General features: G+C 35.3%; 6 protein-coding genes and 1 long non-coding RNA gene across 8 annotated transcripts; 2 read left to right on the forward strand and 5 right to left on the reverse strand.

Moving 5' to 3' along the window:
- The first annotated feature begins 2,585 nt into the window (after window positions 1–2,585).
- On the forward strand, window positions 2,586–5,184 carry LOC140987530 (probable WRKY transcription factor 69). Its single transcript, XM_073456070.1, has 3 exons — window positions 2,586–3,000; window positions 3,097–3,249; window positions 4,497–5,184. The coding sequence occupies exons 1-3, from the start codon at window positions 2,882–2,884 to the stop codon at window positions 5,008–5,010; spliced, it is 786 nt and encodes a 261-aa protein (XP_073312171.1). The 5' UTR covers window positions 2,586–2,881; the 3' UTR covers window positions 5,011–5,184.
- A 79-nt stretch (window positions 5,185–5,263) lies between these two features.
- Window positions 5,264–11,390, reverse strand: LOC140987529 (F-box protein At3g07870-like). The gene is made up of 4 exons (XM_073456069.1): window positions 7,195–11,390; window positions 6,205–6,629; window positions 6,024–6,103; window positions 5,264–5,825 (listed from the first exon to the last, which is right to left on the reverse strand). The coding sequence occupies exon 1, from the start codon at window positions 11,202–11,204 to the stop codon at window positions 9,930–9,932; it is 1,275 nt and encodes a 424-aa protein (XP_073312170.1). The 5' UTR covers window positions 11,205–11,390; the 3' UTR covers window positions 5,264–5,825; window positions 6,024–6,103; window positions 6,205–6,629; window positions 7,195–9,929.
- LOC140988484 (pentatricopeptide repeat-containing protein At3g16610-like) lies at window positions 7,532–8,378 on the reverse strand. The gene is made up of 2 exons (XM_073457493.1): window positions 8,029–8,378; window positions 7,532–7,961 (listed from the first exon to the last, which is right to left on the reverse strand). The coding sequence occupies exons 1-2, from the start codon at window positions 8,376–8,378 to the stop codon at window positions 7,532–7,534; spliced, it is 780 nt and encodes a 259-aa protein (XP_073313594.1).
- On the reverse strand, window positions 8,439–8,954 carry LOC140988485 (pentatricopeptide repeat-containing protein At3g16610-like). The gene is made up of 2 exons (XM_073457494.1): window positions 8,872–8,954; window positions 8,439–8,778 (listed from the first exon to the last, which is right to left on the reverse strand). The coding sequence occupies exons 1-2, from the start codon at window positions 8,952–8,954 to the stop codon at window positions 8,439–8,441; spliced, it is 423 nt and encodes a 140-aa protein (XP_073313595.1).
- Window positions 11,391–14,179: 2,789 nt separating the features above from the next.
- Window positions 14,180–18,358, reverse strand: LOC140987792 (cytochrome P450 CYP72A219-like). Of its 2 annotated transcripts, none has more exons than XM_073456452.1 (5): window positions 18,053–18,358; window positions 15,658–15,872; window positions 15,327–15,571; window positions 14,858–15,239; window positions 14,180–14,750 (listed from the first exon to the last, which is right to left on the reverse strand). In XM_073456452.1, exons 1-5 carry the CDS (start codon window positions 18,324–18,326, stop codon window positions 14,313–14,315), a joined length of 1,554 nt encoding a protein of 517 aa, XP_073312553.1. In that variant the 5' UTR covers window positions 18,327–18,358; the 3' UTR covers window positions 14,180–14,312. The 2 variants fall into 2 exon arrangements, with proteins under 2 accessions (XP_073312553.1, XP_073312552.1); XM_073456451.1 differs by lacking the exon at window positions 18,053–18,358 and adding an exon at window positions 16,030–16,380.
- Window positions 18,359–18,605: 247 nt separating this feature from the next.
- Window positions 18,606–18,799, forward strand: LOC140987794 (uncharacterized). The gene is made up of 2 exons (XR_012177207.1): window positions 18,606–18,688; window positions 18,740–18,799. It is a non-coding gene; the product is annotated as an uncharacterized lncRNA (long non-coding RNA).
- Window positions 18,741–21,464, reverse strand: LOC140987793 (heat stress transcription factor A-4b-like). Its single transcript, XM_073456453.1, has 2 exons — window positions 20,707–21,464; window positions 18,741–20,045 (listed from the first exon to the last, which is right to left on the reverse strand). Exons 1-2 carry the CDS (start codon window positions 20,920–20,922, stop codon window positions 18,996–18,998), a joined length of 1,266 nt encoding a protein of 421 aa, XP_073312554.1. The 5' UTR covers window positions 20,923–21,464; the 3' UTR covers window positions 18,741–18,995.
- Between the last annotated feature and the right edge of the window lie 58 nt (window positions 21,465–21,522).

A 21,522-nucleotide genomic window follows, 5' to 3' on the forward strand; every position in this document is an offset into this window, starting at 1 on the left:
ACAAAGGCAATCGTATCAAGGGTGTCAAAAGTGTGCACACTCTATGCGAAATCCCTCCAAGTATTAGCTACCCACGAGTTAAATGGTCACGAATTCACGTGTTAGTCCAGATATTTATATTTTATAAAATGCTTTAAAATTTCATAAATTAAATTATTAATTTAAACGTACACAACGTTTATACCATATTACTAATTATTATATAGTAATGGAGTGACGTTGTATAATGACATTTGGTTTCTTTTAAGTTTTATTATGTGACCTTTTAGTTTTTTAAAATAAAATGTTCCTAAATCAATTTTTAATGTCCAATTTGTATTTTTGTTATTTCGCAACATACCTTTATCTGATTATCTCTAATATTGGTTAAAAAAATATTATTTTATTTATTTTTATCTTTATCTCTCGACACATTTCATATATTCTAAAATATCCCTTATTTTAGTCAATATATTATATACATAATTGCACCTTTCAGAATATTAGAATTTCATACCTGAATCAAATCGTAAATTATTCTCCAATAGTATGGCCCAACTATATGGGACTTGCCCAAAAATATGTTGGGCCGATAGCTAAACATCCAACATAATCGAGGAGCGGCCCGAAAAATCCAAGAACTCAATAAATCAAATCAGCTTCACATGCATTAGTAATTAATGTGCTGCTTGTTAAGTTTTATTTTTTAAAATAAAACTGGTTAATATGTTTAGAATTAAATATTATATTTTTTTTTTACATTTCCAAAATATCATATTTTCTCTATTATACGTCCTCACGTTGTTCGCTCTAACATATCTTAGTTTTTCTTAATTATTTAAGTGAATATGGATAGTTCCGAATTTTCCACATTATTTACATGAACGAATGTAAAAGCACGAGATCAGTGGCGGGGACAGAAATATTACTCTGTCCTAGTTAGAATTTTAAACTCTAAAATTGCTAATATAATATTATTCTAAAATTATACAAAATTTGCATATAAATATTTTTTAAAAAAATTTGGTCACCCGGGCTTGTGGCTCCGCCAGTGCACGATACGTCGAGGATTTCAAAAAAAAAAAGTATCTTCTTTTCTCTCACAATTTTGATAATTATACTAATTCATATTAAATTGATTGAGTTAAGTAACACACATGGTTTCTTAGTTGTATAAATACATATTTATTGAATCATACAATCAGTCTACGAAAAAAAAATTAATTAAGATTTGTTAAATTAATATAATTTACATCGATTCTATAGTCAATATTAGTTAAGGAATATAAAATATAGTTTTATTTAGTTAGTAGTAACCTACATTCATCCACTTGACAATTAATTATTATTTATTATATAATACAAAAGTCAAAATTGAATAGTCAACTTCAAGAGCATCATGCGGAGCGAGACGCGGTTTCTTATAACCATTGCCTATACAAATATATTGTTGATTAAGAAATCAACTAATATGCTATTAAATAGTAATTATTCATCTCTAATTAATTTCGATCAAGAGCTCTATCCCAATTTTCATTGGTAAATGTATATAATGACATAATTAATGCGGTGAAATATCATGATAATTTTTTTTAATCTAGAATTTATTTTTTGTTATCAAATTTCAATAAATAAATTTGTGTGAAAATGATAACCCTTTTTTATATTTCATGTGATAAAAGTTATTGGGTGATGCCAAATAATTGGCAATTACATTTAAAGGCAACTTGTGAAAATGCCATTTCCACCATATTGTAAACAGCCTTTTTCTACAACTTATAGTGCATTATATCACATGGGGTTTTTTTTTTTAAAAAAAATCTATTAATTTGTTTAATTTTGCGTTTTGTTCAATTAAGTTTTAAAATTTTGGTTGTAATATAATAACTTTTAATTTCCGACTACTATGACTGAATTGCTGGCATGATTTTTGACAAGTCGACAATTTTAAATATCACGTCATCATTTTTCGGTGTCATATCAATAATTAGAGTAGGTCTTTTGTGAGACAGTCTCACGAATCTTTATCTGTGAAACAGGTCAACCCTATCGATATTCACAATTAAAAGTAATATTCTTAGCATAAAAAGTAATATTTTTTCGTGGATGACCCAAATAAGAGATCCGTCTCACAAAATACGACCCGTGAGACCGTCTCACACAATTTTTTTTCCAATAATTATTCAAAAATAGTCTAAAACTAAAATTAAATTTACCAAAATCAAATTTTGAAACATTAGTATACCAAAACCTAAAATTGAACAATTTAGACTGGAAAATACTAATTTTCTCAATATTAATGATCTTTTTGAAAAATACGGTTTTTTTTAGATGAACTGATTTATATTATATAACATATATTAAATATTATAAAGTTAAAATGCTGAAAAATCCAAATATCAAAATATAAACTTGTGGAAGAAAATCACAGACTTGATTTTACAATTACCTCATATAATTTATAAAACATGTATATATAATAAACTTTAATAATTGCGTGAGTGATGGGCCCTCGTAAATGTCTAGAAAAATAATAGTATTCCAATCGGAATTATTCAAGTTCTTTTTTTATTGAATTGGGTTTCACGTCCATAATAAATTACTCTCATCGCCAATCTGTCAAATGACCACCCCATATTAATATTTATAAAACCCTATACTGATCACCACCTCCTCCACCCCCTCCGCCACCAACTCCCCGGCAGCCCTCCACCACGACAACTGCCGTCTCAGCCTTCCCCACCATCTACCCGCCCACCCCATCTCATGCAAGATACATATATATTATAAACACATGCATACAGAAGCAGGACTTAGCTAAACGGATACGTGTTGTCTTTTCACGAGCTAAAAGGTTGTCTCTCTTTATAGATAGGATAATTTTTTATCTTACAAGAAACTAATGGAAGAATGCTACGATCATGAGTCTGAAGAGGATGTTAGTGCTAAAACTCGAGAAAACATAGGTGCTTCTCCACTGTCTGGTGACGAAGAAGCTTACCTCCCTTCACCAAGAAGAAGGTTCGATAACATAAAATTTGCGGTTTTTTCATTCGATCTGTAAGTTAATTAAAGTACATTTGGGGTTAATTTTTGCTTTGAATTTTGAATGCGCAGTGGAAGGAGGGGTGCACGAAAGAGAGTGGTGACAGTGCCGATTTCCGGCGGCGGTGATGGATACCGGAGTAGAGGAGAGGTCTATCCCCCGCCGGATTCTTGGTCGTGGAGAAAATACGGGCAAAAGCCCATTAAAGGGTCACCTTACCCCAGGTAATTAGTAAAGTAATTACTAATTTTTCTGGAGTTTTAGTTTTATCGAATTCAAGATTATTCAACATGTGGTTGCCGGCGGGAAGTAGGTGGCTGTGCGGTAACATCTCATTCATTGAATGATTTAATGACTTACGGATATAGTGGTTGAACACATAATATTAACTCTGTTTAAAATTTATATCATATAATAAATATTTGAAATTTACATAAAACATATTTATAATTTAATATATGATAAAATCTAATTTTTGGTATAGATTAAAAATGATATTGTTTTACTCATGTTCGACTACACCAATAGGTGCATGTGCTCTTGATTTGTGTTTTTAGTTAGTGCCCACTTTTTTGTGTCTCTTTTGTGAAAGAGAAAACAAATGAAAAAAGTTCAAATGATGGGAGCATTCACTGATTGGCACTCAAAAGACGTATACATTTCTACCATTTTCATTCATATTCATGTTATTTTATCTTCACAATATAATTAATATCCATTGAACTCCTTCCTATGTATATTTTTAACACTATCAAATATCAATGCAATATCGCTTGAATCTACGTGCATTGAGTGGTAACTTGTTTATTTGATGTTCCATTTCATGTACACTATTTGTAGCAAAAGGAAATCTAGTTGTATAGAAAAAGTTTTAACCTATACTTAGTTATTTTTAACGACAGGGTATTTTAATGGTTTAACTAACCTATCCCCCTAATTTATCTCATAATTAAGTGTTTTCATTGTTTAAATTGAAATTTGAAAAATCCCAATATAACCCACAGACTAAGCTTTTTTTAACCTAAATATGTAATTCTTTTTGTTCTTCTCTATATTCTTCAATAATTCATTCGTATCGGATTCAAAATCAAAATCAATAACATATTTATCATTCTTATCAATAACATATTTATCATTCTTATTTGATATAAATCGATTGAAAAATATGTCGAATAAATTTTTTTAAATAAAATAATAAAAATATCATATATATTAAATTAAGCGATCATATAGATGAATTTAGACGACCGAATTTTTCAACAGCCCAAAAACATCGCATTTCAAAAAAGGACAGTAGGTGAGACCGCCCGTGTTTAGATGATGCCTTTATGCTTTGTGTATCAGCTGCTGACATAAAATTTGAAAATAAAAAATGATTAACCAGAGGAATCCTATCAAATAGATGAGAATTTAGTGAAGTATGCAATATATATATTATGAGAATTAAATTAAGATTGGTATGGAATGGCAGGGGATATTATAGATGTAGCAGTTCGAAAGGCTGCCCAGCCAGAAAGCAAGTAGAGCGCAGCCACCATGACCCCACCACTATACTCATCACCTACTCTTCGGACCACAACCACAATCACCCCGCCTCCAAAAACCACCGACACAACTCCCCTGCCAAGACCGAGCCCACCTCTGGTGCCACCACGTCCACTTCCCCCTCTTCCTCCACCGCCACTACTACTCTGGCCAACTTCCCTCCAACCCAGCTAGATATCGAGCTGTCTGACGACGGCTACTACTCCAAGCTTGCCGGTGAGCTCGGGTGGCTTTGTGAAATGGGGTCCACCACGATGGACGGGACCACACTGGTGGGCCCTGTCTGTGCAGGCCACCCTGAAATGGAGGCGTTCATGCCCATCGGAGAAGAGGATGAGATTCTGTTTGGTGACCTTGGAGACTTGCCGGAATGTTCCTTGGTTTTCGGCCGTGTAGATACAGCAGGCCATTTTGCGGAGGCACAGGATAACTTCTTATAACGTGGGATGTATATATAACTGGATAGTGAAGACTATTGAGAGCTGTATGTTTCGCATCATTTGTTTCTTTTTTCCTTTTTTCCCCATTTACTGTAAAGATATCAAGAAACGACGACTAGTTCCCTGATTTTGTACCAAAATAAATTTTAGTAAAATTTACCACTGCTTTTTCCACTCTGGCTGTGAATGAATACATATCGATCTCTCCAAAATTGACAATAAATAGGGTAACAATGAAACTAGCCACCAGGAATATAAATGAAAATAAGTCATCAACTCTTACGAAGATTCGAATTAATGTTGATTTGAACAAGTCTTATCAGACAATAATCACCAACATCGAATGTTCCCATGAGAGTGAAATTTGAGTATTTCAATAAAGCACGAACCTACAAACAGGGCATTTCCCCTGGCTCTTTACCCACGGCATTATGCATTCCTCGTGGAACATATGGTCGCAAGGAGTTGATGTGACAAACTCTCTACTCTTGAAATCTTCCAAGCAAACTGCACACCTTTTACCGATATCGTCTTGCATGATGCTTTTTGTGTCACTGCTGGTAGATTTGGTGCCTAGTCTCCTGATTATATTGCTTATGTGTGGGTTGTAGAGTTGTTTCCTTAGCTTATTGATGGCTTTGTTTTGATCTTCTTGACTCAGTCTCGATTCTTCCTCTGCTGAGGTTTGATAATATGGGTTGTAGTATGTGCCACTGATTACAGGAGAGGTGTTTCGGGGTCTCGGAGGATACGGATCATAAGCTTCAATGAGAAGATACTGCACTGGAGCCCGAGGGAGTGCTGTTGAGGGCAAACTGCATAAAGAAAAATGATGGGAAAAAAATTTGGTTGGATACAACTTGCCTTTTCTTTTTCATTCCAAAAAGTGTTTCTGCAATTTTATTTTTAATTTTTTTTTAAAGAAGCACAGCAAAAAACTACCCAACCGGTCTCCTGCATCCCTAAAGAGATAGATGGTCGATTCACAAACACATGAATTACTGAGATTTTACCTGGCTATTCCATAATTAGATCCTCCTGCAAATATCTCCTCAGCAAACCGCCAAGGATCTCTCGGTCTCCATCTTGAATTCTTGCAGACAGAAAGGGCCAGAAAGTACCAAACACAAGTTAGGTAAATAGCTAAGAAATAAGAGTAATACAAGCGGAGTGTCTGAAAATTAGAGATAAAACCATAGATCTCCGAGCTGGAACATAGTCCAGTAAACGAGGCGTCGATCGGTTCAGGTTACGATTATTAGCGACATATTCCCTGAAATCTTGCCCAGGTTGTCGATTTTCCAGCTGCCAGAGATTGCGGGAGCTTCTACTCATGGCGACAATGAAAAATGAATTCCTAAAATGAGGAATTTGTTTTCATAACTTTGCTTTTCTTCATGTAAAGCTTTATTCTATTGAAAGATGCTCCTCTATGCGTGGATCAGTGGGGATATCAAGCAAAGAATTTGATTCTTTAAAAAGAGTCAAAGTTTTTTCTACCACCCTCTGAATTGAAATCAGAGGGTTTAGAACCAAAATAATTGATATCAACTAATATCAACGACCATAAGAGCTAACCATAAGAGCTAATCAAGCTCTTGCCATCCATCTTCTCTACCCTGGCATGAAATAATGCAAAACATTATGAAAATTAAAGAAATACCGAACAGCCCCCAACATGAAAGATTACTTCCCACCTTGCAGAACCTTATATCAATATCTTTGGGTGCAAATTCACATAAAGGATGGGAGTAGTTTCCAACAGTAAAAGGTGTATCCAAGCTCAGTTACTGTTCGTGTAATTTACCCTTGAAAAAAGTTTTAGATCCTAATAAACTCGACTGGATGTTTTTCCTAGACCATTGTTTCCAAAAATAAATTTATTTGCATTTGGATCGAAAAATTCGACATAGATTGAACACCTTTCGACTCTGAAGGGATCTCAAGATTCCAGAATTGCTTCAAAGTATATTCTCGAAATTGAAGGCAAGAGCAAAAACCATAAATATGTCGCCACTTGTGACAAAAATCTGATAGATACCAATATAAGAGACTAAAGTCAGTTCAAAGGAATCGGATAAACAAATAATTTTTTCTTAGAAAATGATCGAAAGAGATCCTTTAACCCTTAAATTTTCACGCACATCCAAATAAAGAAGTCATTTTCAATTGTTTTAAACTTACCAGGTACAACGTTACTTCATCTCCTATACCCTAGGGAAGAACTCACTGAAAAAGTTCCACCAAAGCGGCCAGATATCCCACAAGAATTTCCTTCTTGACTTTACCAGAACTCCCCACAGCTGCACATTCCTTCCCGGAAGTGATGGAACCGACTAGTGTCTCTAACAGTTATTTCTTACTTAGCAATGATTGTCATATATTTTAGAGCCGTGTGACAATCGCCACAAATCTTCACTTCTTAGTAACAATGATAGGTTTGTCAGCTTTAAGGATAATAATTGCAACTGCTACAGCAAGCTTCTCACTATGACAGAGAAGAATCTTTTCCTTCTCCTATTCAACGTCTTGGTAAACAAAATCGGACTCTGAGTCCAGCACGGCCCAACAGATCAACCATGCAGAAGTAATGATCCATCTGTGGAACGATTTTAAAGTCTTCATTCATCACACGAAACAAATGCTTCCCTTCAGTAACAAGTCCAGAATGGCTGCATGCAAACAGGAGAGCAACAAAAGTTACATCATCTGGTTTTTCACCTTCATTCTGCATATCTTGGAACAGCAAAATTGCCTTCTTCCCATATCCATGAATTCCATAACCAACAAGCATCGCATTCCATGAGACCACATCCCTCCCAATCATCTTGTCAGAGATAAGCCTAGCCTCTTCTGTCTTACCACACTTATTATTATACATGTCTATGAAAGCATTAGAGAGTGACACATCTGATACAAATCCACGAGTAACCATGTCCACATTTCCCATGCTGCAGAGCGGATAAATGAGAGCAGAAAGGTAAAAGGCCCATCATAGTTGCCAATTCAGGCTCAAACCCTGACAATTGCATCTTATGGAACACTTGCAAAGCTTCCTCTGCATTGCCGTTTTGAACACAGCCCGAGATTATGGCACTATAAGAGACAGAATCTTTTACCTGCATTTCTTCAAAGAACTTTACAGTGTAGTTCATCGACCCACACTTTGCATACAATGGAAGAAGCGTATTACACACTATCATATCCGAGACATATCCCGACTTAAATGTGTAACAGTGTATCTGTTCACCAACATTCAAATCATTCAGCTTAGCACAACCACGAATAACAGTTGCAAGCATAACAGGCAAGGAAGTCTTGCTAGGTTCCATTCTGATCTTTTTAAACAACTCTAAACCTTCTTCCATATAATCACATGTAACAAAAGCTAATATCATAGCACTCCGAGTGATCTCATTTTTTACCGCCTATGTTTCGAATAGATGTTTTGCGTGTACCAACTGCCCACATTTCCCATATATATTCAGAAGCCCAGTTCCTGCCACTGCGTCAACATGAAAATCCCTTTTGATGCAAAAACCATGAGAAGCTTTTCCTTCTCTCAACCTACATGTGTTTGCAATAGAGGACAGAATGGCCACAATAGTAGAAGAGTTTGGTTCTACACCGTTGTTCTGCATCTCCGAAACCAGCCCAATCGCATCCAAACACAGCCCGTATGATGAAAAGCCCGCGTCCATAGCATTCCAAGCCACTACATCCCTCTCAGGCATTCCATCAAACATCTCCCTCGCCTCCACCAGACAGCTACACTTCACGTATAAGTCAACCAATACGGTACACACGTAAAAATCATTTTCAACATTTTATCTTTTCACATGCCCACGAATCTTTACACACATGTCCATATCCTGCAAAGTAGAACATGCCTTCAGTACAAAAGGGTAGGTGTAGTTTGTAGGTGTGACCTCAGAATCCACCATTTCATTATACAAATCAACGACCTTTCAAAAGTTGAGGCCTTCTGCATGAAAGGTAGAAGCGCACGAGCATGTCAAGATGTGATCGAGAACCAAAATCTTCACCGTTCAATTTGAGGATACGCTGGTGAATTATTTTACCTTGTTTGAGTGCTTTTGATCCAATGCAAGCCTCAAGAAGTTGCAACCAACAATTGATCTTGGAGACCGAGCTCGTGTTCGGCATAATGCAAATAGTATTTGGTAGGCTTGAGGTTCGTCTTCACCTCTTATTGATACAAATTTAATTCTTGAATGACGTTTTCCTTTCTGTTAATCTGCATTCATCTCTCTGCAAATAACTTTATTTTCCTTTCCATTATGTCATATTGGCATGACTCGTAGTCTAAAACTTGAAAAAATATGCATGCACAGATGACAAGAAGAAATTTTAAAATCGATGTTCTTATATATCATTGTCTGCTCATAGTTTGCAATTGAGGAAAGATTCAATAAATTCATTTGATTTTTCAACAATAAAATTATAATTTTTGTCGTCTAAAATATATGATGATCATTCTCGGTTCAACAGGACCATAATTACAAACACACTCGCAAGTTTTGAACTTCTCACTTAACATATTGATTTCTAGTTCACCAATCACCATGCTAAACAGGGAGTACAGATACTTGATACAATGGGGGGTCCCCTCTTTCTGTAAGGATCTGAAATACAGGGTGGCCCTCACCCCTTATGGCATAGGAGGACCATTGATGCAGTTAGATCTAGCCTGAATAACACGTAGTTGCTGGTGTCCAAAAAAAAACGAAGAATGGAAACTTAATGGTTACTGAGAAAAAAACAATCAGCAATAGTAGTTTCAAACTTTACCATAAAATCAGTCAGTAACATAACAAGACAATAATAAACTTGCCTCTGCACCAAAAATCAAGACAACTAATGCTTTATATCCCTGAAACTAAAGTTCTTGAAATTAGTTATGTGGCTCCATGCTCTGCATAATTTCCATGGTTATGCTTGAATTCATTTCCCGAGCTACGCCCGAAGAAACTTCCATAGCTATTCACAGAAGAACTGCAGCCATTATTAAACTTCAGGATCGGCAACATGTTGCGAATGCACGCATCATCAAATTTTGGACCCTTCCCAAGCAGCACCAAACTCTCCATATATCCATCCACATGAACAGAATGAACAAATTCCTCATACGAAGAGCCACGTATTCCAAGATCCTCGACTTCAGCCCCAAGCTGATCATAAGAAACTACACGTCCGTCTTGCCGAGCGACTAAAATCTCACCATTTTTTCTAACCCACAATGGCCTCATTATTCCTCCTCCAACAATCTGATAAGTCATGACAAAATGTTTAGCCCATGACTCCACAACACCGTACTCCTTCATCACCCACACACAAAAACCAGGATCATTACCCATATGATTCCAAGAAATAAGAGCAAGTGATCCTGTATAAGCCACCACATCTTTACTTCCGAAAGATTCGAGATTCACCAGGCTAGCCGGTATCGTCATCTCCCAAAACACTTCACGACACATATCAAAGGACACAATCGAATCAGCGCCATGTTCGATAGAACTTGCAATCCAATGAGTAGCCCCATTGACGTATGCTGGGCGGGATCGATTATATATAACACGATCAAGTGCCAAATAGCTAATGTCTTGCCACAAACCGGTACTCAACCGGTATATCTCGACCTGAGGCCGCCGGTATAGGGCATCATCTGCATATGTTATTCTAACGAGCTTGTGATCACTAGAAATGGGATCGAACCCGAATCCAAAAGATTGCACAAAAGTTCCATAAGAATTGTAAATCAAATTGGGTTTTGGAAGTACAGTCGACTTTCTAATGCAGGGATTCCACAGAATGATTGTGTGCAGATAAAGTACTCGATCATCCGAGAGACACAGCAATCCGTTGCAGTTACCAATAATTGTGAAATAAGAATTTATACTCCTAAATGGGAAATTCATTGCATCGTTCCAAGAGCAGAATTCTTCGTCGGAATACAGAGAATAACACTCCGACTCCCCAAGGCAATGTCTAAGCAAAAGTAAAGATTCATCCTTTTTGGTGACAGAGGTGAAATTTAAGTGAGAGGAGATAAATTCAGGACTAGTGATCAAAGAATACCATGATTTCGAAACGCAAGTGCAGCAGATAAGGGTTTTCACTGACAATCTTTGGAGGATGTTGACAATGACACCCTCTGGTAGATAATCTGCCATTTGTGATGAGTTTTTTTAGCTGAAATTTTCAATGGGTTCTTGAAAAATGAAGCAAAAATGTTCACGATCGATCAAATAGTGGCATAAAGAATAAATTTTTCATGCATTTAGATTGCAAGTAGATAAATGTGTGCACCGATACTGCTTGCTGGGTGATTTTATAGAAACGGAACAATTGATATTTTTTATTTGTGGTCTGTCAAACTATGAAACGTTGTCTTCCCTTCGTCTTCCACTTTTGGGTATCTGACGCGACCGCTCAACCAACTTTGCCTACCGACCTCATCACAACACTAATGCATTGTGATGGGTTTTTGTACATTTTTTAAATTAAAAATAATAATTTAATAAAATGAGTTTAATGACGTTTTTATTAAACAAAAAATAGAATTCTTGTAATTTGAAAATTTGAGTATTTTTTGCTTATCAAAAATCGGACTATAATATCAAAATTAGTTATTTTAAATATCTCAAACTTATTATTAATAATAATAATATAGAAGTATAGATATATATTGTATATTTATAAATATAAAGTATGATGATATAATTAACATTCTTTAATCTATTTAGCTCCACTTTTTCACTTTTGAAAATAATTCTATTTATATTATATATTGTCCAATTTTCTGATATGTTTAATAATGTTTTCCTATTTTCTAAAGTACCATTCTTTCGAAAATTATCATTTAAAATAATTATATGTATAGTATTTTTCGTAAAATTCTTTGTTCAAATTTAGATTTTTGGAACTTCGTAATTTAATTAGCAAAACATATTGCATGAATATATTTTAAAATTTTAGATCTTTTTTTTCAAATTTAGGTTTTTTTTTCCGATTATTTTATTCTAAAATCAAAATATATGACATTCGTATTTCATATTATTATTGGCATATTTATTAATAAATAAATTACAATTTATTATTTGGTTACAAAGAACAATCATATTAACGAATTAACCGATTTTTAATTTTTTAAAGGAAGATAAAGGGAAAAAAGCTCTTAAGTATCAATTGGTCAAGCAAGTCTTAAAATTAGTGAATTACCTAATAACATAATGATGTATTATTAACGTAAAAAAATATTATTATATTTGTAAAAAATAATTCAGTAACTAGTAAGTGTACATATATTAAATAGATAATAATAGAATAAGTTTTTGGTGAGACGTGTCGACCTGATTCATACATACATTAAAAAATAATATTTTTAACATAAAAATAATATTATTTCGTAAATAAATCGATTGATTTGAAAATTTATATTATAATCAGTTACCATTTTCATTCGAGATGCAACACCTACCCCCAACCGTTCATTTTCTTGATCTCATAATTATCTATCCCACCAAACCCAATCCACCAAGGCCAAACCACCACACATAACTAAAGTCACACACACTTTTTTTACGTGATTACATTATATATAATAAAGTCTTTAAATTATTTAAAAAATTTTTTTATCAGTGTGTCTTTTGAGAGTAGCTCTCTTGCTTCGCTTAAACGCCTCCTCACCAACTCTCTGTCCCATCGTCGTATTTTTTTGAAAAACAAGGTTAATTGTATTATTAAATCAAGTTGGGAATATTAAAGTTTAAGGAGTTTCAAACAGAGAGCTGAATGATTCGTATCGACTTAGGCAACACATACTAGTGATAACTCTTAACCGATTTCGAGAGATGTTCAAGTTGGTAGAGTAAGTGAGTATGTGACTATCTGTCAGAAATTTTATTCTCTTACCAACATCTTCTCGGATGAGCTTGTCACACAGGGTTTGTTCATTGTGTTTTACTTGACTAACATGATTTGCAAGTTATTGCGTTTGTTCAGAGGTTTACTCATCTCATATCAAAAGAGAACGATGACAGATTCCTTAATCTTAAAAAGTTAAAATAAATAAGACTCTCGGTCTAACCCAAGACCGATTGAATGAGTGTAAAAAACTCATGCTACTAAACCAAGGGATAAATGGCTGGAGTTGCATTTTTTTTTTAAACCAAGTGTTTATTTTTTGTATTAAGTATAATTTAAATTTTCTACAAGCTGATTTTCAAATTTATGAATTTATTGATAAATGAAGATGCTTGATCAAATATTTTTTTGTAAAATATTTATTTTTCAAACAATTATTAAAAGTTATTTTGAAATGCTTGGACATTTTTTAATTGTTATTGATCTCATTTATATTTATTTTATGAAATATTTATCTTTCTTAAACAATTGTTTTTTTATGACGTAGTTAATAGTTCACACAACTTCAACTCTTAAATTTAAATATTTAAATCTACGAAACATAATTATCATATATTTAGATAATATTTTGTTATTATCGATTTAAATTAAATATTTTTTTATGTGTTTTTGAATTTTTATTTAATTGTTTTGTTAAAAATATATTTCCTTGATCCTTCGATGTAAAAAAATCTACACTCTTCAACCACCTTCTGCAAACTCATCCCAGAATCTTTCCCATTTTGTTGAATCTCCCGAAAATTGGATTATTCAACAATATACCCAGAAGATCATCTGAATTAGCCTCCAAAGATTCTCTCACTTTCATTCTTTTATCAATGATTCCTAGTATCGACGACTCCATTTCCCTCACAATTTCCTTAATCCTTCGATCTGTCTTTGTTGGCAAAAATCTGCAGAACCAAGTATCGAGATACTCGATGCTACACGCAATGATCAAGAAAACCGACTAATATAATCTTACCTCCATCCGGGAATTTAGAAGAGCTGAGCCGCATTCGAGTCAAATGCAGAACGCGAAATCGCATCGCTCGTCAAGGTTTGAAGAGTCATTAGCAAATCACACCAGACACCTTTTATATTCGATGACTAATGAGAGGCATTAAGTTACCAACGGCGGTATTTTGCAATGGAAATTGAGAACTTCGAACAAAATTAGATCAAAACCAAATAACTTTTTTATTTTTGAATTTAATTACTTTATATTTACACACACTTCAAAAAAAGGGCAAAAGCATAGGCCCGACTCAAATAAATAGTTCTGGAATTACAAGCTGCAACCATAATATTGAAGAAACTAGTTCAACCCAATAATTTAAGTATATGTATATGGTCACCTTGTGACGCACAGACACTTAGATTTTGGCGCTCAGCTTGTGCAGAATTAGTTGAGCACCATATTGAGGTAGGAGCGTTAGCACCAAATCAGGCGAATGCGCATAAGATGGAGAAAGCTCAAAACTATAATGTTTCAAAATCATGGCCATTGCCATTTTTGCCTCCAACATGGCAAAGTTTTGTCCGATGCATATCCGCGGCCCCCCGCTGAATGGGAAATATGAGAATTTCCCATTCATTGCCTTGGACACTCCTTCACCAAACCTCTCAGGATTGAACTCCTTCGCATCGTCCCCCCATATAGTGTTGTCATGGTGCAGCAAAATCGTGGGCAAAAAGAGCTGAGTTCCGGCTGGTAAAGTTAGCTTTCCCAAAGTGGTTTCGTGGTGTATGACTCGACCCATCGTGACTGCTGGTGGATACAACCTCAGTACCTCATGAAAAATCATTGTCATCTGAGTAAACAGACGTGAACACATGTTAATTAATTGTATGAGATCTAGTTGTGATCGAATTGTAATTTTCACTTGTAATTATTATTTTTTTTAAAAAATGTTCTTACTGTTTTTAGGTGGTTTAAATCTTGAAAATCTGGTTGTGAGCTTCCAAGAACTTGTAGAACCTCTTCTCTAGCTCGAATCTGCCAATCCATGTGTTTACTCAGTAAAATCATCGTCCACACAAGCAACGACGAGGTTGTTTCCTGTCCAGCGATGTAAAAAAGTCTACACTCTTCAATCACCTCCTGCAAACTCATCCCACAATCATTCCCGTTTTGTTGAATCTCCTGAAAATTAGATTCCAACAATATACCCAATAGATCATTTGAATTAGCCTCCCCAGATTCTACCACTTTAATTCTTTTATTGATGATTCCTAGTATCGACGACTCCACTTCTCTCACAATTTCCTTCATCCTTCTGTTTGTCTTTGTTGGCAAAAATCTACACACATCATTCGAACATGTGATGAAACAACAACCTAGTCATGCTTCACGCAACGACCAAGAAAACCGAGTAATATAACTTTACCTCCACCCAGGAATGTAAACGAGCTGAGCCGCATTCAAGAAATGCCCTGTTTGTTCTCTTTGAAGCTCAAATATCTTTCTTCCTTCTTCATAATTGCTGCCAAATGCAGTACGCGAAATCACATCGCTTGTCAAGGCTTGAAGATAAGGCCACACATCCAATTCACAAGAACCTTTGCTCGACACAATGTCATCCCATTTGCTCAGCAAGTCACAACTACTCGAGTAAAATGAGGGAAGCATATTCTACACCATGAAAAAGTATAAAGTTATACGACAAGATGATGAATTTTGATTAAACAAAATGATGGAGTAGAATCTTGAAGTTTTACCTTTAATTTTTCGAGGTGAAATGCAGGATTGATCAGTTTTCGGTGCTTGGCCCATTTCTCTGTTTCATAGGCAGCTACTCCTTGTGCTAGAAGCTTATCCAGAGGAGATGACATTTTCTGGAAAACATAACTTTTTGACAAAACCTCTTTTATCAGTTCCGGGTCCGAGATAATGGCTGTGGGATTTGGACCAATCCAGAGAAAGCAATTTTTACCTGCAAATTCAAGTAGATAAAAAGTCAATTAACAAACATTTTTAAATCCTTTAATCAAAATCATTATTTGATGTAGCCGATCCAAATTAAACTAACAGGAAAAATGGTACATGAATCAAACGAGACCTGCAGGATATATTTACGAATAACAACATACCGTAGTTTCTGACATGTTCATGGAAGGTGGGAATCACTCTGGGGATTATATCATTAGAGAAGGTCATAGGCTTGGAGCGTGCTTCTTGAGATATCGTGATCATTTCTCTCAAGTCTCCGATCAAAAATCTGTAAGATTTTCCACTAAAACCTTGTTGCCTCAGCTGTTTCTCCATTTTCTTGGGCCTCAGCCAAACCCAGTTCAAGAATTTCCAACCATATATTGATACTAAAATAGAACAAGACAGTGCCAATGCTGCGTAAAATATATCCATCATCAAAAGTATAAATTTTCGTGTATGTGTTTTCGTGAACCAAGTTTCGGTTTATATAAGCAAATATTAGAAGATGAGATCTTTTTTTGCTTCCCTTTATTGGTCAATGGAAACTTGGGAAACACTTGAAGAATTATGATTTGACTTTGTCCCGTCTTCTGGCTAAACATCGTATGAGATTTCCTTTGTCTTGAAGAATTAATTCACTTTCGCTTGGGCTTTAGTATTTACGGTCATCAAATTAATTTTGACGAATGTGTATAAAAGGGTTTTTTTTTAAAAAAAAAATAATAATAATACTATATTGCTCAAGACATAACGCTAGCATTTCGATATTAAAATATAAATGAATCATAAATTTTTATTTTTTATTTTTAAAAAACAAAACAAAACAAATGCATCCTATGGTTTTCATAAACAATATACCAGTAATATTCAAAATTTATTAATAAAGGAAAAAAAAACTGAATCGGGCATGCTTAGATTGAACATGATTGATTGATAAAAAAATCATATGTATGTTTGAATTGTAAACTGACCAAAAAGATAAAATAAATGACTTTTCAAGCACTCCATATAATTTACAATTAGGAAATAGCCAACGGAACTTATCCAATCAACTGAATATTCGATGCTACGAGGAGTGCATGTGCATGAGATGGAGAAAGTTCAATTTTGATTTATCGATGAATTACTCGAGTTGCATTTTTTAGAAAACATTATAATTCGGTTTTCTCGATCTGTATCACTCAAACGATGCAAAATATGCGTCTCTGAGTTCTGATTCATACATACCGGAAGGTTTGTCATTTTACTGTTGAATTCTTGCCCTTGTCCTCTTAGAATCATTCTCATTTTGTTGATCTCTTGAAAATTAGGTTTCAACGATATACCCAGCAGATCATCTGAATTAAACATGTCATGAAATGACAACTTAGTATTCAGATACTCGATACTAATTAAAAGCAACAATCGAAAAATGAAGTCTTTCCAGGGATGTAATGAAGCTGAGCAGCATCAAAGAAATGCCAAAATTGTTCTTTTTGAAGTTCAAATATCTTTCTTCCTTCTTCATAGTTACTGCCGAATGCAGTGCGCGGAATCACATCACTTGTCAAGGTTTGAAGACAATGCCAATTGCCACACATTCACTTCACTAGATCCTTCGCTCAATGCATTGTCATCCCATTTGCTTAGCATCTCACAACTACTCGAGTAAAATGAGGGAAACATATTCTACTCGAAGAAAAAAAGAAAAGTTCTACGACAAAATGAAGTTTGATTAAAGAAAACGATGAGCAGAATCTTGAAGTTTTACCTTTAATTTTTCCAGGTCATGAAAGGCAGGATCGATCAGTTTTCTATGCTTGGCCCATTTCTCCGTTTCGTAGGAAGCTACTTCTAGTGCTAGAAGCTTACCCAGTGGAGAATAAGGCTTCTGAAAAACATAACTTCTTGACAAAACCTCTTTTATCAGTTTCGGGTCAGAGATAATAGTTGTAGGTGTTGGACCAAACCACATGAAGCCTTATTCTTATCATAACTCTACCTCCTACTTCAAGTTGATAAAAAAAAAAAAGACAACAATTACATACAAAAGCAGACAATCAATCATGTTGAGTTTCTTTCTTATCATAACTATATAGTTGTTAAACGATGACTCTATGCAATGATTGGCCTTTGTTAATTTCAATTTACTCTGCCCGTTGAAAGTGGAAGGAAGTGATATATTTTAAAAGAACAACAAACCGTAGTTTCTGAGAGATTCATGGACGAAAGGCAACACTCTGGGGATTATATCATTAGACAAAGTGATGGGTTTGGACTTGGCTTCTTTTATCATCGTGAAAATTTCTTGGAAGTCCCCAAACAAAAATCTGCAAGATCTTCCATTAAATCCCTGCTGCCTCAGCTGTTTCTCCTTTCTCTTGGGCCTCAACCACACCCAATTCAACATTTTCCAACCATATACTGATACTAAAACAGCACAAGAAAGTGCCAATGCTGTGTACCATATATCCATCAAATGATTTTCCCTCAGTCAGTTAAAAGAAAATGATTTTGTTCACCAAGTTCAAGTGAAGATCAGTTTACATGAGCAGAGGAGAATAGAGATGAGTTTTGTGACTTGTGAAGCATTGTATAAATCTAGTTCGACTTTGATTTCGATCCAGTCTCCTGTTCTAGTTATATTATATTACTTCTTGTTTAAGCGACTGAATCATTTTTAGTAAATTCAAGAATAGACTATTGTGAACTCCATAATACGTACGTGCAACGGTGCAAGTCTTCAATTGCTTAGGGTATTTTAACTCAACTTTACTTTGAAAAGATATATAAATGTCATGTAATATATTCATGGAAAACAAAAAAGTGGAGCAGGAGGTTGATTAATGTCTATGCTAGAGTTTAGACTACAAAAAAGCGGAGCAGGAGGTTGATTAATGTCTATGCTAGAGTTTAGACTCTTATTATATATTTCACAAAAGGCTATACCTCGCTATCACGGAGTGACAATAAAAAACAAGCAAAATTAAGATTAAGAAAATACAGATATGGATCTATCTATCTATACATACGATCACAAGATTCTAGAGTTGAACCGAATTAGCAATGCCCATGGACCCTTAATTTATCCGCCCCAGGAAACAGGATTTGGCGGCTATAGTAGGTACTTGGGATCCGGATCGGATCAGTTTGGCAACCTAAACAATACTCCACCAAGGCTAGAATTCATCTGCAGACCAACCAAGACTGTTCTCTTATACAAGTCTCGTCTTTCTGACTGTACTTCCTGTGAATCAGTTGGAGCAGGTGCCTCCGTGAGAAACTGCTGCCAGAAGACGTCATTACCCCCAACCGGGAGGGAAGGAACAGTGCTGCCCTGGTCTTGATCTTTCAACATTTCTGTATCTAGCGTTTTATTTGGGCTCATGTTCACATCAATCCCGGATGGTTTGTGGCTTGAATCTAGATCAATACGAATGGATGATATAGCAGGGATATCAACAAAACTCGAAGATGTGGCTAGCTCTGGGGAGGAATGGCAATTTTGTGAAGGTGACACCGCCATTTGGCACTCTGGCGAGGAATCCGAATCGCCAGATGATGCCGGAATTTCAGTGATAACGACTGGTGAAGGCAAAGAGAGCACGTTAAACTCCTGCAAATTTTGAGATGGAGTTTGGCCGATTTCTTGCAGAAACTTCTCCCAAAAAGCTAAGGAAGAATCCAACTTTTCAACCACTTCATAGTTTAATAATGGAAGAGATGAATTCTCTTGCAAGGTCGTGCTATGGTCCTGCACCAGATTGGCTTCATCATGCAAATAATTCAAAGCCAACAACCTTCTTTTCTTGTTATGGGGCTCCACCTCGTCCATGAGACTAGAGGCATATCCTGGTTTCTGCAGCATTTTAGCCAAGATGGCCATCAACTGCTGCTGCCGTTGATTGATAGTTTCCACCGTCTGCCCTAATGACCTGAGTTGATACTTGTATTCTAGATTTTCATTTTCACACCGGTCCACTTCCGACTGAAGTAAAAACTTTTCGTATTGCAGTTTCTCAATCTCCTTTTCAAATTGTTCTCGCTCCGAGTCACTCAATGCAGCCGTATTTCCATGACCTGAATGACTGTGGATGGGCTTTCGCCTATGTATGTTCTTTAAAATATGCCTCTGCCCTCGAATAAACTCCTCATTCGCAAACTCCCACTGATCAGGATCAATCTTTCTGAAACCCTACAGATTGCAGGGAAATGATGAGCAAAAGTATCTTACAGTTAATATCTTGACAACTAAAAATAAAACCAGAAAAGAACTCCAAATGCAGAAATTTAACCGGGAGGGTGTAGAACGTATGTTGCCTTCCTATGTTTGTTTCATTCCGAAGCCATAAATCTACTGTTTAACGAAGTCGAGGTATCCACACTAAAAACATTCAGAATTTTTTTAAGACTGATTAAAAGCCATATGGCCAATGAACACAGTGCAACTCAATCCTTTCGGATCTTAACCCTGCCTAAGAAGCACGATCGTCATACACATCCAAATATATAGGACAACCCAAGTTTGTATTTAACTCGTGCCAATAATTGCATAAATTTACTTGAGCCATGGGTTTTGGGGATTATATTGGCGAGCAAAATCGGCTCGAATTCCAATTTTATGATCCACAGCCAACTTTTGCATCAAAAGCTATAAGCGATCGCAAGTTACCATACGCAACACAGCGAGCTAATTGCTTGCGACCCAGTATTTTTCAACCCATCGCAGAAGCGCATAAACAAATATATGAATTTCCACAAATATACATACACTAAATAAGGGGGAAAAAGGCTCAACTCCATGAAATGGAAATTGAGATGATGATCAAGAAATTCTCAGAGAACAGAGAGCTTACATATGTATTCAGTTGCCTGATGAAGCTGGAGAAGTTATTGTGCTTGAAATATTTAGGCAACAAATCTCTAGCAAACTCCGGCGGATTCCAAACAACAAAACTATGACCGGTGTGACTCCAAGAAACTATAGAATTCGTCAATGGATCATCCACCATTTCATATGTTTTCACCAGAAATGGAGCCGGTGAATTGGAACCACCATTCGATCCATCCATCACTAAAACTATTAATTAAATATATATGTATAAATAATTGACTTCAAAGCCCAAAATTCTTCGATATATCTCCCCCTCACGTGAGATCAAACAGCCCAAGTTTTCCTCAGAAATTCATCAAACCCCTAAAAATTTCTGTAAAGATTCAATATTTTCTTCTGGTAACACGCAAATTCAACTCACGAAAAAAAAACCGCGAACATAACCACCCAATTCAACAATGTTTTCAAATTTCAATTAAACAAATAAAAAACAAAGGACTTTTCATTATGATTTCTTGTTTATTTCAAAACCAACAGAAAACAAGTAACTTTTAAAATAAAGCGTGTCTTGGAGAAAAAGAAACAAAACCCAGATGAAAGATTTATATATTGAAAATTGAAAAGAACCCAAATGTTTTATCGAAAAACAAACAAACAATTGTCACAATCGTCAAATTTTGACCTTTGACTGAGTGGGATTCATAAAAATGAGTGAACCAAAAAGAAGAGTAGACTTGACTTTCAACAGTTTGGGTTCTCTGATAATTTGAGCACAAGAATTGCTCAGCGTCGTTAACTTTATGGTATACATATTCATCTCTGGGATGAAAGTGGTGTT

The sequence above is a fragment of the Primulina huaijiensis genome, chromosome 11 (assembly GCF_012295235.1).
Source record: "Primulina huaijiensis isolate GDHJ02 chromosome 11, ASM1229523v2, whole genome shotgun sequence".
In the NCBI taxonomy this organism is placed as follows: domain Eukaryota; kingdom Viridiplantae; phylum Streptophyta; class Magnoliopsida; order Lamiales; family Gesneriaceae; genus Primulina; species Primulina huaijiensis.

Bases quoted from the DNA above. Each gene is read 5' to 3' on its own strand.
- LOC140987793 (XM_073456453.1), bottom strand. From the start codon at position 20,922: ATGGATGGATCGAATGGTGGTTCCAATTCACCGGCTCCATTTCTGGTG. The intron at 20,046-20,706 runs GTAAGCTCTCTG...TGCAATCTGTAG, and splicing joins TCAGGCAACTGAATACATAT to GGTTTCAGAAAGATTGATCC.
- LOC140987530 (XM_073456070.1), top strand. From the start codon at position 2,882: ATGGAAGAATGCTACGATCATGAGTCTGAAGAGGATGTTAGTGCTAAA. The intron at 3,001-3,096 runs GTTCGATAACAT...TTGAATGCGCAG, and splicing joins CTCCCTTCACCAAGAAGAAG to TGGAAGGAGGGGTGCACGAA. The intron at 3,250-4,496 runs GTAATTAGTAAA...ATGGAATGGCAG, and splicing joins AAAGGGTCACCTTACCCCAG to GGGATATTATAGATGTAGCA.
- LOC140988484 (XM_073457493.1), bottom strand. From the start codon at position 8,378: ATGGAAGAAGGTTTAGAGTTGTTTAAAAAGATCAGAATGGAACCTAGC. The intron at 7,962-8,028 runs GTTTGAGCCTGA...TCCGCTCTGCAG, and splicing joins CATAAGATGCAATTGTCAGG to CATGGGAAATGTGGACATGG.
- LOC140987529 (XM_073456069.1), bottom strand. From the start codon at position 11,204: ATGGCAGATTATCTACCAGAGGGTGTCATTGTCAACATCCTCCAAAGA.
- LOC140987792 (XM_073456451.1), bottom strand. From the start codon at position 16,306: ATGATGGATATATTTTACGCAGCATTGGCACTGTCTTGTTCTATTTTA. The intron at 15,572-15,657 runs GTAAAACTTCAA...TTCATGGTGTAG, and splicing joins TTCACCTCGAAAAATTAAAG to AATATGCTTCCCTCATTTTA. The intron at 15,240-15,326 runs GTAAAGTTATAT...TGATGTGTGTAG, and splicing joins GTTTACATTCCTGGGTGGAG to ATTTTTGCCAACAAAGACAA.
- LOC140988485 (XM_073457494.1), bottom strand. From the start codon at position 8,954: ATGGTGGATTCTGAGGTCACACCTACAAACTACACCTACCCTTTTGTA. The intron at 8,779-8,871 runs GTGTGTAAAGAT...CGTGAAGTGTAG, and splicing joins ACTTTGCAGGATATGGACAT to CTGTCTGGTGGAGGCGAGGG.